The sequence below is a fragment of a genome, unplaced genomic scaffold (assembly GCF_019419815.1).
Source record: "Pyrus x bretschneideri cultivar Hongxiangsu unplaced genomic scaffold, Pyrus_bretschneideri_v1 Contig32, whole genome shotgun sequence".
NCBI classification, from domain to species: domain Eukaryota; kingdom Viridiplantae; phylum Streptophyta; class Magnoliopsida; order Rosales; family Rosaceae; genus Pyrus; species Pyrus x bretschneideri.
In genome coordinates, this window is record NW_025999635.1 from 3,407,645 (window position 1) to 3,426,706 (window position 19,062).

Here is a 19,062-nt window from a genome sequence, read left to right on the forward strand (position 1 = left end):
TTATAACACAGTCACATATAATTAATTCACTTATATTATAACATATAAATTACTTACTTAATATTATAACTTAAAGTATATGGCGTCCAACTGTATTATTACAGATGAACTGGTTATCACACGTTTTCTAAATGTGTTATTTCTTTTGAGAGCATGTAGAAGAAGAGGAGATAATTGTTCTGAATGTTACAAAACGAATAAGGCTTATTATATTAACACATCACAAATTGTTGAATAAACCTTACATATTTAATACACTCCACATTTACTTTTTCACTTAAAAAAATATCTTAATACACCCTACATACTTTTCCATAATACCCTCACACCCCACGTTCTCAATATACATCTTATATTTTGTACATACACCCTACATTTTCTATGCACCCCATATTTCTCAAATCTTATAACACTCATTTTTAATTTTTAGGGATTGAATCTAACTATTTGAACGTTCAGTTTGCTGAAAGATTTCAAATCTTCTGAACATCTAGTTTGCCGAATGATTTCAAAATGATAATTTGCTAGGTAGGGTAACATCAGCAATGACTTCATTGTTAGATTGAACTTCGTGGTATGCAATTTTTGTTTTGACTTTCACAAACTTCATTTCTGCAGTGTGGAGCACTTGGAAAATATTGGTATCCATTACTTCCAAACACTGAGAAATTGGAGAAAAAATTTCTTGGACGGACAAAGGTAAGGAGATTTCATGTAAACTCTCATTGTGATCCCTAAAAAATGAATATGAATATAGAAGTTTAAATAACGCAACAAACGCAAGATTAAATAATAATTGATGTCATCGAAATCACTAAAACTATGAAAAATATGAAGTCTTACCTCATGTGAAGCTTCCAAAACATCGATTTCGTGTTTCATTCGTCAAAAACAATTTTTCTCAATCAACATGTTTGTAGTTTCATTGGTTAGGGTTTTATTCAACAATGGAGGGTGAGAATGTTTTGATAGTTGAGAAGATAAATAATACGCTAAAAGTGATTTGGAGTGTATTTAGAAATTTTTATATTTTTTAAAACCTAATAAGGTTAAAATTGTCATTACATAATTAGGTAAATAAGTCATTTAATATTAAATTTTAATATATAATGCATTCAATATTTTATGAGATGCTAATATAAAAAGCCAATGAATAAACACTTAAACCACTTAAGCTAGAAATTATCTACATGCGTATTCAAATTCATGTTTCATGTGTGAAAAAGTCGCATCAACCTTTTTCTCGAACAAGGAAAAGGAAAAAGAAGAAGAATCTGATCGACCCAAAATAATTGTTCTGTCACATCTAAGTTTTGGCACGATCAACGTGCAAATTATATAAGATTAAAGCTTCACACTTGTTGAATTTTAAATCAAAATTGCTCCTAGTAAGGCTAAAAATATGAGCAACTAGGCATTAGATTTCATTTTAGGCAAATTAATTAAAATAAACGGAATAATGTTGCTCACCACCTTCAAGTGATGAAGATACTCACCGTTTTTTTTATTACAATTGAATAAGTTTAAATTTTGAGATACATATGGTTAATAGACACAAATCTTAAAATTTAAATTAATTTAATGATAATAAGTAGGGTGGTGAGCAAAAATGCACCAGGTGTTGGGGATGAATTCAAGGCCCGTATCTCACTCGTCACGTCCTAAGTTTGGTTCCTAGCACTGTGAATTACACAATTGTAGACATGAGAGTTGAAATGATTTTGTGAATCTTCTCAACCCCTATAAAGATAGACAGCACAACGAAACCATCAACTGATCATTTCCAAACAAAATAAAAAACCTAATTGATTGGTTGAAAAATTTGCCAATAAGGACTCCCCCTCCAAACCATTGATCTAAAAGGATCTGGATCCTCTCCTGAGCCCAAGGAGAGGATCCTCTTGACCAAGCAGTGTGGGCTGTTGGATTTTCATCCAACGACTATAAATAATATAACTTTAAAGGAATTCTTCTGTTTGTAGCTGTTAGATAAAAATCTAACGGTCCACATTGGTTGGTCAGGAGGATCCTCTCCTTAAGCTCAGGAAAGGATCCAAATCCGATTTGAAAACCCCCAAAATATTTTCACTAAACAAAATCAAGCACATAACCCACTTTTCCATCCAAGTACAATTTCGTCATCTACCATGATACCCAATAATAATACAACTCTCCAAGCTGTAACTAAACTAACCTAAAATTCCAATCCTACCCTCCGTTAAACATCCACAAATTAACCACACTCGCACATTAACGGCATTTTGGTAAATTAAACCGAACCCTCAAAGGAGTCATCACATATTTATATATACACACAAAAATATTAAAAGCTTTTCATGTACAAAAAGACAACATACCCCAAAACACTCTCTCTAGCAGAAAACCGAGGAGCCATCGGAATGTCGCCGGCAGCCGGAGCCCACGTCCCACTTCTGTCGGACAGAAAGCCGGTGAGGCGGGGGTCGGTGTCCGGGGCGGTGTTCAACGTGTCCACGAGCATAATTGGAGCCGGAATTATGTCCATACCAGCAACTCTCAAGGTGCTTGGTGTGATACCGGGTTTTGTGCTTATTGTGATCATTGCTTTGCTGGCCGACGTCTCGGTGGAGTTCCTGATGAGGTTCACGCATTCCGGCGAATCCACGACGTATTCCGGCGTTATGAGGGAGTCTTTTGGGCAGTTGGGATCGGTTGCCACACAAATATGTGTCATGATTACTAATCTTGGGTGCTTAATTATGTACCAGATTATAATTGGTAAGCTACAATTTTCTTGGTTTTAAGGGCATTTTCTGTATCTAAATATAGCTTAACAAGAGGTTTTTTTTTTTTAGTATTCTATATTCTAAACTACTTCGCATTTATCGGGACGCGAATAATTACTCGCATCCATCGGGACGCGAATCAAATTGGTTACTGGGATGGATACGTTGTTCTGGTTCTGGTTGACTAACCTAACTCACGTAAATTCAAAGGATAATTTTTATTTATTTTTGTTTGTTTTTCAGGGGATGTTCTATCTGGAAATGGGTCTGCAGGAGAAGGACATTCAGGAGTCCTGCAAGAGTGGTTTGGAAGTCATTGGTGGAACTCCCGTGATATTGCCCTCCTATTCACACTTATTTTCATTTTCCTGCCATTGGTTTTGTTAAAGCGAGTAGGTCAGTAAATTTACCAAAGTACACAAACCCTTTTTTGTTAAATTTGTATAGAACTTTTACTGTGGTGTTCCTTTGTGGCCTAAAGGTCAGAGGTTTGAATTGTGAAAATAGGCTATTTGCAAAGTCCTGTAAGGCTGCGTACGGTAAACGCTCTCTTTCCATCCTGGCAAAACAACGGACCTTGTTGGCTTGGGGTCGCCCCAACTTTTACTTGGTTGTCATGATAAATCTTTAACATTTTAGGGGTTTTTCTTTTGCAAATTTTCTAATATTTATTTGTCGATTTGCAGAATCTCTGAGGTTCAGTTCGGCCATATCAGTTCTTCTTGCTGTGGTTTTTGTTGGCATAAGTTCAGCCATGGCAATCTGTGCAATCTTTGAAGGGAAAACCAACACCCCAAGATTGGTACCAAGCTTGGGCAAACAAACCTCCTTCTTTGACCTTTTCACTGCCGTCCCAGTCATTGTCACAGCCTTCACTTTTCACTTCAATGGTAAGAAATGTAGAATTTAAGTAACAATTTACGATGTACAACAGATGACACAAAGGATCGAAGAGAATTCAAAGAATTCTAGGACGGAGTTGGGAATTTCCACAAGGGTAATTGTCACTAGATAGGGTTAACGTCTTAAAACTTCGCACTAAATACCTAATTTTCTAGACGTTTGCACTATGTTGGAACGTGCCCAGGTCTAAGGACTTGTGCATGTCAAGCTGCTCTTCGATCCATTTTGCTATTTGTTCTACGTCAATTTACCATTAACATCTCAAACTTTCTGACCATTGCGTACTCTGATTGACTTCATGAAGTGCACCCAATTGGGTTTGAGCTTGGGAAGCCGTCGGATATGATATCAGCGGTCAGGATCTCACTGGTGCTATGTGCAACCATCTACTTCTCCATTGGACTGTTTGGGTACCTTTTGTTTGGGGATGCAATCATGGCTGACATACTTGTGAACTTTGACAGAAGCTCGGATTCAGCAATGGGGGCAGTGCTGAATGATGTGGTCAGATTAAGCTATGCCCTCCATCTGATGTTGGTTTTTCCTCTCTTGAACTTTTCTCTGAGGGTAAATTTGGATGAACTGCTTTTCCCCAAAAAGCCGCTTTTGACCACAGATACTAGGAGATTTCTGCTTCTCACTCTTGGCCTGCTGGTTTTCTCTTACCTGGCTGCAATTGCCTTCCCAGACATTTGGTACGTTTTTCAGTTTTTGGGATCAACTTCTGCTGTCTGCCTTGCCTTCATTTTCCCGGCTGCAATTGTTCTAAGGTACTCTCTCTACTTTTCTTTTTATTAACAACTCTCTCATCTATGAGATTTGAACTTAGGACCTGTTTGGGACTCCTTTTGAAATAGTCGAAAGTGCTTCTGGAGCTGTTTTTTAAGGATGCACGTGGAATTATAATAAAGATTTCAATGCGATGCTTGTAAAAGCACTTCTAATAAAAAAGCTTACAAACAAGTTTTTACAGGTCATAAAAGCACTTTCTAGAGTTGCTTTCTAAGGAAGCACATGAAATTGATCAAGATTTCAATGTGTTACTTGTAATAGCACTTCTAGCAAAGACCCTTATGAACGAAAATGCCTTTTATATAAGCATTTTCAAACAGACCCTCGTCAAGAAAGTACAAAGTGCCGCTCGACCAATTGGTCACATGGTCTCTTCTGGAACTTGACAATCTTTTTGTTCTATGAAATTACAGGGATGTACATGGCATATCTACAAGAAGGGACAGGATCATGGCAACTGTAATGGTAGTCCTGGCAGTAGTAACAAGTGCGACTGCCATTTCCACCAATGTATATAACTTTTTTGGGAACAAGTCCTAATTGATTTTCCTTTTTTGTTTTCACCATTTTTGTTGTCGTTGAGGTGGCTTGTATTTTCGTGTATTGTTTCTAAGTTTGTACCAAAAACATAAATCAAACGGCATTATGACCAAATTCCGGCATTTTACAGATCCCTTTTCATCGACTATTGTTTGAATATGCAATGGTTTTCTAATGTCGAAATAGGGTTTGTGCACGGGTGAAACATCTATGGAGAACTACAAATAAACTTAAAACTAGCTAGCATGCAAATGCACAGGCAATAAAAAGGTGATCATTCGTATGAGTTAAAGCCAATTTGCTGAATTCAAACTCTGTTTACTACGTTTAAGGGACAAAAGGGAAGATACGGGGCATACCCATCTGTTCTTACAAATCGATACATGGCGTTGAAGAGGATGTGATGCAGCGTATAATTGGAGATTAAGAATCTAACGACCTTGAAACATCTGCGGTTGGAAAATCGTATCTCAGATCTTGAAATCTCCTGAGTAAGCCCAACTTGTATTTCTCGATTTCAGCGTTCTCCAAAGAATCAGGGGTGGATCTGATAACTGAGATTGCCCCAGCTTGGTGCAAAGCTCCAAGAGCTTTATCTGCAGTTACAGAATATAGATTAAACAACTGAAAGCAACAAGAGAGAACTGATTAACACAGCATTAATATAATCGTATCCAATACATTATGCCAAAGCAGCTTTAGGAAGTTAACGTTTTGCAGAATCACAAAATTAATTTTGTTAACATGTATAATGTTTTCTAAACACTTCTATCACAAACTCTTAACAAATGCTGAAACAGAACTGTCAAAATTTTACTCTTACAGGTGAAAACTCTCAGCAACAGCTATATTGTTTCAATACGTTAATGTATGGGGCATACAATATAAGCTTCGTGCATCTCCAAATGTTTTAAGGCTACACTTTACCACCAGGAATGTATGATGGCAGTATCTTTAGCATCCCGGAATTTAAGTTGATACACACCAATTCTATAAAATTAACAAAATTTCAAGGTATAAACATAGGCGCATGTAGTACCAACTGTGAATGAAAATGTCTGACCTGAGGGTGATAGAGCGGTAAGAGCTTTCAAAGCCTCCTTCCTTGTGCTGTCATCTTTAGCGGCCCCCAACATATTCACGAGCTCTTGAGCACCACCCATCTCCACAATTTTCATTCTCCTTTCATCTGTAAATCAAGAGAAGACATAAAATTTACAACCTGATTTCACAGCTGGAGATCAGATAAATGAAACGAGCACTTATATGTTACGCAGCTCAAACACAAGAAAGTTTCTGAAAACGATTCCAGCGCAAACTGTAAATGGTAATTCATTACCAGGTGTGCTTTACAATATCAAAAGTGAATTGCTTTACCAACAAGGCAACCAGGTATACATCTAAATGAATGAGCTTTCTCAAAATTAGACACTGACAGAAAAGAAAATCGAGCTACGAAAGTTACCATCAACCGCAAACTGAGCCAATCGAGAAGCCCCCATTCTCTTAAACAAAGGATCCTTGACCGTCAACAGCGAAACGGACTGTTGCAACAAAGTATCCCCTGGAAATGTAGTAAAATACAAGAGTAAAATCAAGCAAAAACCGAGTAACTGACAAATTTCTTATTGATTCATAAATTAAAAACAAAAATTAAGATAAATTAGCTAAAGATTACAATACCCATATAAGGCATGATGTTGTAAGCTACGCAAGTTGCAGTCCCAGCAAATATCAGCTTCAACATCCATCCAATTTTTCTTTCAGCTTCCTCTTCGAGGGAGAGTTCATCTGCAATCCAATACCAGAGCTCAATTTTCCTTCATTTTCTCATCAACCAAACAGAAAATTACGGAATCAAAGATGAAATCTTGAGATGGGCAAACATTCGAATTACCTCTGCCGTTGTGAGTTGAGAAATTGCGGGGCGGCGCATTGCGCACCGGGCTTCTTGTACAGTAATACTTCGAATACTGATCAAGAAATTTTCACATCACAATCAGAACGGAGAAGTTCGAATGAAGAAAAAGAGGAACGGAATGTTGGACGGAAACCAATTCGAAGAGGGAGCTTACAGCGGTGAGCTTGGATGCTAACGTGCGCATGGTGCGAAGAGGTGACTCCTCCGAAGCTCGGTGCGGTGGAACCGAAGAGCAGGTCCGTCTTTGGACTCCCGGGAAAGTGTAAAAGGGCGAAGGGTTCTGTTACTTTTGGGTCTATATCCAATGGGCCTTTTACTTAACAATCCAAAAATAAAATTATTTTCTCTTTAAACCTTTTTTTTTTTAATTTTAGAAAATTAATTAGTTTTTCTATTTTTAATTTTAATTAATACTTAAATTTTAATTAAAGTTTTTAACTTTTCACTTAATACTACGATTTAATGATATTCATTTTCACTTGTAAGTGAGAGATCTTAAGTTTGATTCTCGCCAAAAGCTAATTTGAACCACATTATTATTAGCTTATTATGAGACTTAGCCTGCCATATTATCCTTAGTGTAATAATAACTTTTGTTAAAAAAAGAAAAAGAAATAAAAATTTTAACTTACGTGTAGAAAAAACAAAATAAATAAAGTTTTTAGCTTACGTGCAAAGTGCCAAGTACAAATAGGAGAATTCAAATTTATGTGCATAGTAGAAGACAGTAAATTTGAATTGAGGACAAAAGAAGGATCACACTACTCCAACCAACTATAACTGATTCCGTAATTTCTTATATTTCATTTACATTCCTCTACAAAATTATAATTCTCCTCTATTTTTTTTCTTTCCAATTTTTGGTGTATGCCATTGACTCTCATCATGTAACGAGACTCGAGAGATATACAATTGAAGATAGCCAAAAATCTTTTGTACGACGAGGTTAATGTAACTCATTAATTTAATTCACCTTGTAACCAAAAAACCAAAAAGGCACTGGCATCATACATATTTTTGTCGATTACAACTGGATCTATTTTTGAACTACGAATTTGGGCAACAAATACAGAATTAAAAACAGAAAAGGAGTAGGATTAAGATAACTACAAAACTTTTGAGCTCGACTGTCGACAAAATCTGCTGATCACCGTAGCTGATTTCCTTACAACACGAAGTCAGCAACAACAAAGTCTTATCTCACTATATGGAGTCCACTGATTATCCATGAACAAGAAAAGATGACTTCGGATCCACGCTTCAGATCAAGAAAAAAATCTCTATTTCCTGTTGAAGTTTGTGCAGGAAAGGTAAAAAAATAACAAGTTTGATTAAACTTACAAGTTCAAAAAAGTCCAATGAACCCCCAAAGAAACCTGGTTTAAGAGATGACGAGAATGTTGGCAAACCTTTTGTTCGGTTTTGGCGGGATTAGTCCTCTTTTTTCGAGGCTCTTGAACCGATCCTTGACAAGGGTGGAACAACCCTTTTGGGAATAAATGAAAGAAGCAATTAGACTTCCCTCTAGTCTTGTCTGAACACAGAAAAAGAAAATGACGAAATTTTTTGTAAGCAAGAAAAGTGCATTGTACCTTTAGCTTACGGAGGGATCCAGTTATTTCTTCAGTCAAGAGGACTTGAACCGGGGCAGGCTCGAACCTGTAATAGAAGGATTACAAATAGGTAGATAAAAACACAAATGATACTAAAGGTGTGAGAGAGAAAGCATTGCTTAAGACATACTTATGCTTCCCCAATCGTGGGGGACATGACTTTCGTTTTTCTTCTTTAGCTACAACTCGTCGAAGATGTCTTTTATGCCTCTCCTCGTCCACTTTAGCTATTTCCTCAATGATATCTGGTAAGCTGTGACCGAGGGACAAAGCAATTATTAGAGTGTAATCTTCACCAGCGTACTCTAGAGATAAAAGTTGTATAAGTATATTACCCATCAATTTCTTTAGAAAGCTTCTTGGCCTCTCTCGCTTGTGCTTCCTTTTTAAGCTGTTCTTTACGCCTAGCTCTCTTATTTAAGATGACTGTTGTCACCCTCTTTGTTTTTAAAGGCCTGCACCATGTTTTTTCAAGCAACATGAATCGTGGCATTTTAGTTTTGATGGCCTTATAATGCATGGAACAGAATATTAGCAATATAAAAAAAAAAAAAATCAGGCTCACCTTTTCTCGGATGCAGCATCCCCATTCTCATCCAAGTTATCTGGATTCATATCATCATCAGGTGCCTTCATCTGCCTCGAGAAAAAACATCTAATAAAGTAGATTAGTACCGTAAGGTTCACAGTTATGTACAAAAAAAATTAAACTAACATAAAATATTTGTCGTTATGACTCCATGTCTATCTGGTTTATTGTGACAAAAATGAAAGGAACGAAAGACACTCACTTCTTCTTCATCAACAGCCTCCCCAGGAACAGTTAAAGGAACCGGTTGAGGTCCTAGCTCTTTTTTATAGACTTTCCCCATTTCTTCTGCAACAGCATGAGCCAATGTTTCCTGGATTGAGAAAACGAGGCAAAGATGAGAGAACTTTATGCCATACAAGCTAAAATGTTAACCAAAAAAAAAAAATAGTACCAAATGGCAGATAATTAAGAAATTACCTGATGACTTTCAAATGTGGGATTGAATGAGGATCCTGGAGGCTCAACTTCTACAGCAGGAATAATTGATGGCTTCTTCATCTTCAAAAATTCAATAAAATCTATCAACTAAGAGCCATGGAATGTTTGCTTAAACTGTGACTATTCAAACAATAACACAGCAGCCAAATGCTGCTTCGGATTCTATATGACTCCTAGATAAGATGTGATCCATGATGCATCTTAGCGCATTACCACTAGTGGAATTAGAGTTACAGAAACAGACAAGAACCAATATGAACAACAATATGATCATATTCTTGAACTTAAACGACGAGCCTTACCTTCTTGGTTTTTTTGTTGTCGTCACCTGCATGAGTTAAAACAGTCAATGTAATGCACAGAACCGTATAATAAAAGAAGAAAAAAAGTAATAAAATAGTGGAAACAATGCAATGGATGTTAAGGTTGAGGAACCCGTATATCCCCATAAGTCAGCCATGCCAGAATGCGAGACAGAACCCTGTGAGATTTCAAACTAAAATTAATACAAAACCGCTAGAACTAGATAACGTCTGCAGTTTTACATATAACAACTGACCTTCGGACTCCATTCAGATCCATCCATCAGTTCTGGAACCTTTTTATGTGCTTTCTTGGATTTCTTCAGGGTCGAAGAAGGTACTGGTTGTACAAATGGGTTTTTCTGCAGCATGCTCTCAACGTGGAGTACTTTCTGTCTATGTTTTTCAATCTTCCTCTTCACCGAAAGATCTGGTTAGACCAAAGCACACAAGTTCAGTTCCACTAACTAAAGAAAATAAGTAAGATTACAGAGAGCATAAAACAAAAGAAAGGAACTGAACTGGACCAAACTCGTAAGTATACTTATCAATCAGTGCCTATTTGACTCACTCCAGATTTCTATACAGTAGTCAAACCCGGATTGAATACAATGAGATTCATTCGGAGCTTTAAACGACAGATTGACTAAATTCTATACAAATCCAAGCATAATCTAGATAATCTACCCCTCTGATTCCCATTCTCTTTCCCGCCAAGCAAAATGGCCCTCATTTTCTTCCCAAAAAAAGAAAAAAAACAGTTCTTCGTAAAATATCAGAGTTCGTTTCACCATCACATGAAGTTAAAGAAAGCTCTTTCAACAGAAAATGCAGCAAACCAATCAAATTTACAACACACTATAATGTGAAATTCCAATAAAACTCTTCCATTTATTCGTTGGCTTCGTATTTCGAAAAGTTTAAACCAAAAACCCCAGAAGAAAACAAATTCTAATTTCCGCACCAATTCACCTCACAAGTCCTTAGAACCCCAATTAATTCAATGTCAACCAGCTTGCAATTGCAGGAAAAGGGGAATGATTGGGAAATTTGGAAAACCCAAAAGGGCATGAAGATAAAAGCACCGTGGCGGAGAAAGGAGGTACCTTTGGACTTGTCTTCGAAGAAGAGGGACTCGGCGGGGGCGGAGGCAAGAGAGCCGCCGGAGAGAGCGTCCTTGGTGGACTGCTCGAAGAAGTCGTGGATGTCATCGGTGCTGATGTTTGCCCTCCATGCCTTCTTTCCCTTCCTGGAGGTCTTGGCTTTCTTCCCCATAGCTTTTCTCTCTCGTTGTGAGTTCCGAGTTCCGAAGTGCGCTGCTTTCTCTGTGGGTTTAGGGAGTGAGTTTATAAACCCTAACGGCTGAATGGCGGGAGAACGACGTCGTTACTTCGCTAAAGAGTTTTTCTTTTCTTTTGTTTTTAGTTCTATTGGTGGGCTTCGGAAAAGATGTTTCCGATAACCGTACTCCCTCTGGGTCGCACTGCCTCCGCAGCATCAGCAACTTCACCACCTCTCACTGGCATACAACAATCGGCTAACTGCGACGGAAGGCCATGGATGTCCCCGTCAAACTGGGCTTTCCTCAACCTGCTCATCCTCTGGTTCTTCCCGCCTCAACTTCCACAAACAAAGTAAGCAACTCCATCTCTCTCTATCTGTGTTGCTGTTGTGGTATCTCTTTCTCTGTTAACAAGAATATCAAATTAATTTCTTGCAGACTAAAAATTCAACTTTAATTCAATCATCTCCAACAACCCAGAAACCAAATGGAAGCAAATTTCCCAGCTCAGTACTCATAAAAGGTTTCAAATTCAACCCTTAATTGATATCCTGCGTGGTTGTGAGGACGTGGGTTCTGTACGGAATGTAAAGGCTGTTCATGGGTTGGTTTTAAAATCTGAGCTTTCGGACGGGGACTTGTTGGTGGTGTTGAACCATGTAGCTCATGCCTATTCGAAATGCTCAGATTTCGACACAGCTCGTCGAGTGTTTGATGAAATGCCGCAGAGGAACATACTTTCTTGGATGGTCAATGATCGTTGGGTCGACAGAGAGCGGCATTTTTCTTGATGGGTTTATGTTCTTTTGTGATATGGTGGACAGTGGAATTTTACCGGATAAATTTGCCGCGACTGTCCAGACATGCATTGGGTTAGATTGTACTGAATTGGGAAAAAATGGTGCATGCGGCAGGTTGTTGTAAGAGGCTTTGCTGCTGATACTTTTGTTAGTACATCGCTTCTTAACATGTATGCAAAGTTCGGAAGGTTGAGGATTCATGTAGGATGTTTAATACCATGACAGAACATAATAAAGTTTCCTGGACTGCAATGATTTCAGGTTTAACATCAAATGGCCTTCATTCTGAAGCATTTGATCAATTTCTAAGAATGCAGAAAGAAGGAATCACACCGAATTTGTATACACTCATCAGCGTCTTAAAAGCAGTCGGGAAGTTAGGTGATATAGCTGAGGCGCAAGAGGTCTTTGAGAGGATTTCTGAACCGGATACAGTTTCATGGACTGCTATTATATCAGGCTATGCTCAACATGGGCTTGTCGAGGATGCCCTTGAACTCTTTAAGAGAATGGAGCAGATGGGTGTGAAGGCCAATGATGTGAGACTATTGTGTGTACTGTTTGCATGCAGCCACCGTGGTATGGTAAAAGAAGGCCTCAATCATATTCATCAAATGGAAAAATCATATGGGGTGGTGCCAAAGATGGAACATTATGCTTGTATTGTTGATCTCTTAGGTCGTGTAGGCCGTCTTAATGATGCAATGGAGTTCATAGAAAGGAAGCCAATTGAGCTCAATGCAATGGTCTGGCAGACTTTGTTGGGAGCATGTAGGGTACATGAAAATGTTGAGTTGGGGGAGATTGCAGCTGAGAAGATTCTTTCGGTCACACCAGAATCCTCGGATACCTGTGTTCTTCTATCCAACACTTATATCAGGACAGGGAGTTATGAAGATGGACTTAGTCTGAGAGATGTGATGAGAGACCGAGGTGTGAAAGAGGAACCAGGCTGTAGTTGGATCTCTGTGAATGGTAGAATCCACAAATTTTATGCAGGGGATCAACAACATTCTGAAAAGCATGATATTTACGCAAAGTTAGAAGAGCTGAGAGTGAAGCTCAAATCCATGGGTTACATTCCAGATTTGCGTTATGTATTACAAGATGTGAATTTCGTAGAAAAAAAAAAGGGGGATGCCTGGATGAGCTTGCTGAATAGAAAAGATTAATACCATCAATTTGTTCAATATTTCTTGTATAAGCATGTCAAGTTGGGGGGACAAAATGTTCAGGTGTGGTATATATGATCAACCTAAAGAGAAGTGGCAGCAACTAAGAGCAAATGAATCTTTAGATGATAAAATTCCGAGGGCGGAACTACCATGTACATTCAATGATTTTTTTCTTTAGCTGCTCAGCCCTTCTTCATGCTTGGGAGCGGAGCATCGAGGTACATGCAGGCTACAGATGAAAAACTATGAATGCCAACTGAATATCATTGTGCAATTGACTATGGTGGATTTTTGGCTTCTTTGATCACAGATATTTTTCGGGCACAGGAGATGTACTCAAGGGGCTGTGTATAGGGTCAGGTAGCAGGATTGAGTTCATCATTAAGGACCCTGGGGCTCACAACTATTCACCAACATCCACCGATACAAAGCTATTGAACCGTACAGCTGCACCGGATTTCATACCTCGTGATAAGAGGTGCAGATAAAGGGTATAAAACTGCCAAGTGGAAATCCTATTCTGAAGTCAGGCTTTTCAACTCATTTGTTTAGGGTTCAGCTTTGTTTTATGTAATGAGCTGGATAAAGGAGGTTGATTACTTTTCCTGAATTTTATATGGGGATGGGACATATTTTATCTACAGCACTGTGTTTACTGAAGGAACTCACATCAAAATATCAGTGAGGTTCAATCATTCATATCCACGAACTGCACCATGTGATGCAACTAATTCACATGTCATATCAATTGTGTCGTTCACTCATACTATATCTTATAGAGCAATACACCAATCATCATGTGATGCATGCGCAGTCAGATAGAACGAATTAAAATGATAGATATGATGGATATGTAGTGTCTACTATCTCCTAGTGCGAGGAGAGACCTAAAAACCCTAATAACTTTGGTTCTAGTACCAGCTTACGACTTAGACACTAGAAAGAACAAAGCTGCAGAGACTCTTAAACAAGAGAAAGGTACATAAAAACGAGTTTACAACTTAAATATCAATATGATAATTCAAAACAACCTCCCCTTCTTCTTTACAAATACAAGTATTTATAGGCTTACAATTTAAAGTGAGAAATATGAAAAGACAAAAAAATAAATAAAAAATAAAAAATAAATAAAGGCTTACAATATAACTTCCAAAAAATTAAATGATTTCATAAAACGTCGTTAACTTAGGAATTCCATAAGCCACAAATTTAAAGCTAGATCATGCATTATAACTCAAAAAATGCATGTATTATATTATAAAACTTAAATTCTAGTTGTTAGTAATTTTATATAATAGCGCCTCCTTAACCTGAATCATCATGTGACGATTTGGCCGTTACACTAAAACAGTTTCTCTTAGAGTTTTTCTAGTATGGACCAAAGCAGAAGATACATTGAGATCATTGAATATTCAATCTTCATCTACCGAACCACTAATCGCACCTTTAGTTGTTCATTCACCTTGTGGTTGATGCCATGTGTAGTCTCATTCTAGAATTTTCCTTTTCTCTACAAGGTGGCTAAAATTTTTTTACTCTTTTGCTTTTCCAATCTCCAACCCAAAATCTCAACAGTGTCTCCTATCTTTGTGGGGCTTTTGCTTAAGCTTGTGGGGCATAAGAAAATTTGATAGCCAAAACAGGACATGAACACTAAGAAAGGCAGCAATCTGTGCCTTTGAAACAGCATTCAAAATCTACAAAAAGACAGCAACCTAGTAGTTGAAAACACCCTTCCTTCTGAGATATCTCTCTTGCTTTGCTTGTACATATATATACATGTAGACATTATATATTCAGATACACACACACACCTATCTGGTCTTAATATTTCTGCCATCTCTGGGAGGATCCTTGCAGGTTCCAATTTACATGTGATGAACAAGACACACATAGCTAGGGACACTTACATATGATGCATATGATCCAGGTTTCTCTGCTTTGCTATGCTCCATGCAACTTTTGCAAATTATTTTCTTTTCTCATCACTGTAATTACAATTATGTCATCTTCGATGCCTACAACCAACCCCGTGACCTCTATTTTTATTTATTTTTATAATTTTTTAATTTTTGGTTTGTATAATTTTTATTTTGTTATCTGGGTCAAGATCAATGACTCAGTGCGGTTGATTGCTCAACTCTAAATAGAACATTAGGTGCCCTTTGTGACTTAAGGCCATGCATAAGGATATGCTACGAGAAATATTAGGAAGAACATTTATTTAAATTATATTTTCTAAATCACATGATGTGGATATTGATAATTGAATTATTACTTAAGTGTTTAATTAACGAGCTTATTCTATATTTGTGACACATTATATGATCCATAAATGTGATCTAAATATGTGGTTTTCCTAGCATTTTCATAATGCTATATTATAGTCCATTGTTTTGTTTGTCGTAATTGATACGTAGATCACCTCCAAGATTATGAGTACATATTTCTCAAGAGAGTTTTTAGTGTGCCCAAAATACAGGCACATACGTTATATGTCATTATACAAGTGGAGGGGCATAATCTATATCTATATTCATCATTATATTCACCATATTCACCTCGATTTCAAAAAGCTAGAGCCAAAATATATATTGAATGCCCTAAACCACAAGGATGCAAAATGGGATGCAAAATGTGACTGACCCTTAAATATATAGTACATGCCTCATATTGTATCACTATGGTGGCTCTTTCGATGAATGCTATGGATATTTTTTGAAGCGGTAGATTAGTTAGTTTTTAAATTTTTGTGATATCCCCGCTTCACACACTCGTGATATCTTGCTACGGCAAGTTGTTGTGGCCTCGCTAGTTTTAGTAATGGTTTTTGCTTGCATGTAATGTAAGATTTGTCGCATCTATGTCTTTTTGGCAAATTTGTACCATTTGTACTATTTGCTCTTAGCTCTTGTGGTAGCGCAAAATAAGGGTTTAACTTATTTGTTGGTTGAATTTTCTAATTAATTAAGAACATATATTACAGAAATGAAAGTATAAAGGTTATTAATTTAAGAAGAAAACAATGCATGCCGATATCATTTTCCAAATATTTGGCAGAATATTTTTTTTTTGGCTTGAAAAAGGACAAAGCAATATAGCTGTATGAAGTTTTTGGCTGATTTGTTTGCATGGGTGCTCTCTCTGCACACAACAAGATTTTTACAGCAAAGCAATTTGTAGGCATTATATATGTAAGCTAAAAATTATGGAATGACGAAGTTGCGACAATGACCTCAATGAAAATGACCCCTTCTTCAATCTATTTAACGAATTAGTCATATATATATATATATATATGTAAGTATTTATGCATGTAAAGAGATGTTTTAGTTTGCAATTAACCGCATTTAAAGAAAATGTGGACATGCATTTGATATGTGATCTATATGTTGTCGTTATTGTTGATACCGTTAATATTGTGCTTGAAAATTTAGTTAACAACAACTTAGAATGAATATATATATATATATATATGTAAATCATGTGTATGTATGTGATATGTCCAACCAAGAGAGGCACTTATCACTCAACTTTATACTTCAATTAAATTTTGTTTCCATTGTCACACACTTGCATGTGAATGTACTTTCCCGAAGTTCAACTCACGTGAGTTTTTGCTAGCAAGAGCCACAAGAATCCTATATATACATACTACTATGCTAAAGGATAATTTATTTATTAAAACAAATAAAAGAATATTTCTTGGACACAATGTTTATGTATTTGTATGTGATAGTAACTATTTCTTTGGTTTTTTTCAAAGTGAATTACAAAATTTTGGAACCATATGAAGGAGCACAGATTTGGTGTCAAGCTCTATGTGGTGATTGTGGCAAGGCTTGTCATTATATGGGTTTTTTTTAGTCCATTTTCAAATAATATGGAATGTCACGAGAAGCATTTCTAAATAAAGTAATACTTTTATTGTTATGCCATAATTAACTTTCATATCACTTTTCTAATTGAGATTATTATAAACAATTAAGAATTTTATTGTTGCTGTGATCTCGCAAATACAACGGAGTTTAGCACGTACATATGTTCTACGTTGATTAATTAAAAATAAATAAAATATAAGCACGATTGTTTTAGTCGGGTTTATACCCCCAGAGCATTCCATTATGAAACATGTGAATGAGAACACTCAAATCCTTAAAGAATCTTCTGCATCAGCCTCCAACTTTTTGGCAACTAACAAGCCCTAAGATGAGTACGTAATATACGTTAATTTATCACCCTCAAATCGATGATAAAACAGAGCTTAAGATAATTTACCTTGGGAAAATAGAGCTTAAGATCCTTTGCCTTCGGGTTTGAGGGTGAACTTCTGTGTCCGACATCGTCCTATCCGATAAATTAACATCGCCTAACCCTCTATTTACGTGTAGAATTAATCAGAATGAATTAATCCATCATCATCATCAACCAACTAGAAATTGCATGCATACATCCTCAGGTTTTCAAAATCAAGTAAAATGGTTAAAAAAAGGGGTTACAAAAGACCTGAGAAGAATTGGACAGCACCGAACAAATTAATAAAAAGAAATTAGTCACTTCAATTTGATAAAGAAATGCTAGCTAATAGGTTTCAATTGTATCAAGACAAATTATTGCTTATCTGTTTTAACTTGTTTTTTTCCTACTTTTCTTCAGTATATTACGATACCGATAAGCATCAGGTCACGCTCATTGGACAAACTTATTGAACTTCAGTATTTCGATTCATGCCTTTCAGCGTATTAATTACAAATGGTGGACATTTCATGTACGGTGATAAAATAAATTAACCCATTACTACCTGATCAGTAAAATTTATGAAAAATCAAATCAAGATTCTGATGGATCTGTTTATATAATACAAAATCAAAGCACATGCAACCAAAACTGGGAAAATAATTGAGGGAAACCCTAATTCCTGGAAATAATTTATTTTTTTAAATAAGCTAAAGGAAACCCTAGAAATTGATCATGGAATGTGTCAGGGAAGTGCACAAATTATACATTCTTATGGAGGGCAAAAGACAAGGGTTGGGAGCAGGGTATGTGTATGGAGAGTATTGTTTGGTTGTAATGATTAATGGGCACACATGTGAATAGAGTTAGTACGTGATCTGTCTCTGTGGCGAATGGAGACAATGCTCGAATCAACAAGGACTAGCTAGTAGGGAAAACTCTTGCTCTTAAGCCTCCTATATGTACATTTACATTATACATATATACACGTAGTGACTAAGTTTGATACATAATATAAAGGTCTCGTGATACATAAAAAGTACATAAATATATTGACTGCAGATGGAAATTGGAATTATACTTGCATGCTTATTGGTATTTAGTGCAATGTTCTTTTTCCTCATCTACGTACCTGTCCATGGAAGTAAATATATTTTTGGAAATATTTGACTAATCCTTTATAAGTTTATGTGCATGCGTTGTCCAAAAGATTAATGAATTTCTAATTCAATTATATATAACTCAGTCTGATCAGCAAGTTGCAGTGAAACTTCATATACCATGCAATGGATATAAATTATAAGTAGACTTAGATTAATGATTGATAAGTATAAAGAACAAGTAGCTAGTGAGAACAGGATGAAATCTACTGTCGTCATGCATAAATGTTTAATATTATGAATCTATGATTGTATGTTTATATGAGTTTCAAAAAAATTAAATTAAATTAAATTAAAAGGAGCATGATGAGCAGATATGAGCTTAACCAATTTGGCCAGGTTGTATATATGTTCCTCTCCTTGCACTCAAGTTTGAATCATCATATGTAATGTAGATTATTTCATCATTTGTCAAAAAAGGTATAATTAATGAAATTGAACTTGAAGGCTAGAGATGATGAGAAGGTAAAATGGCACGTGTAGAGAGAGGAAGAGAGAGAAGGAGAGGACAAAAAGGGCAAACGGAGAGGAGGGGAAGAGGCT

At 36.6% G+C, this 19,062-nt stretch overlaps 3 protein-coding genes and 1 pseudogene across 3 annotated transcripts; 2 read left to right on the forward strand and 2 right to left on the reverse strand.

Annotated features, from left to right (window-relative positions):
- Positions 1-2,384: 2,384 nt before the first annotated feature.
- LOC125480236 (amino acid transporter AVT6C-like) lies at positions 2,385-5,122 on the forward strand. Its single transcript, XM_048590832.1, has 5 exons — positions 2,385-2,757; positions 3,009-3,161; positions 3,452-3,655; positions 3,973-4,438; positions 4,874-5,122. Exons 1-5 carry the CDS (start codon positions 2,400-2,402, stop codon positions 4,998-5,000), a joined length of 1,308 nt encoding a protein of 435 aa, XP_048446789.1. The 5' UTR covers positions 2,385-2,399; the 3' UTR covers positions 5,001-5,122.
- A 161-nt stretch (positions 5,123-5,283) lies between these two features.
- Positions 5,284-7,233, reverse strand: LOC125480237. Its single transcript, XM_048590833.1, has 6 exons — positions 7,076-7,233; positions 6,898-6,973; positions 6,684-6,791; positions 6,466-6,564; positions 6,064-6,189; positions 5,284-5,596 (listed from the first exon to the last, which is right to left on the reverse strand). The coding sequence occupies exons 1-6, from the start codon at positions 7,103-7,105 to the stop codon at positions 5,424-5,426; spliced, it is 612 nt and encodes a 203-aa protein (XP_048446790.1). The 5' UTR covers positions 7,106-7,233; the 3' UTR covers positions 5,284-5,423.
- A 634-nt stretch (positions 7,234-7,867) lies between these two features.
- LOC125480176 (ribosome biogenesis protein NOP53) lies at positions 7,868-11,297 on the reverse strand. Its single transcript, XM_048590676.1, has 12 exons — positions 10,973-11,297; positions 10,124-10,296; positions 10,000-10,045; positions 9,867-9,892; positions 9,544-9,624; positions 9,326-9,436; positions 9,100-9,170; positions 8,870-8,989; positions 8,665-8,787; positions 8,514-8,580; positions 8,331-8,407; positions 7,868-8,208 (listed from the first exon to the last, which is right to left on the reverse strand). The coding sequence occupies exons 1-12, from the start codon at positions 11,139-11,141 to the stop codon at positions 8,202-8,204; spliced, it is 1,071 nt and encodes a 356-aa protein (XP_048446633.1). The 5' UTR covers positions 11,142-11,297; the 3' UTR covers positions 7,868-8,201.
- Positions 11,298-11,410: 113 nt separating this feature from the next.
- On the forward strand, positions 11,411-13,818 carry LOC125480175 (annotated as a pseudogene).
- The last annotated feature ends 5,244 nt before the right edge of the window (positions 13,819-19,062 follow it).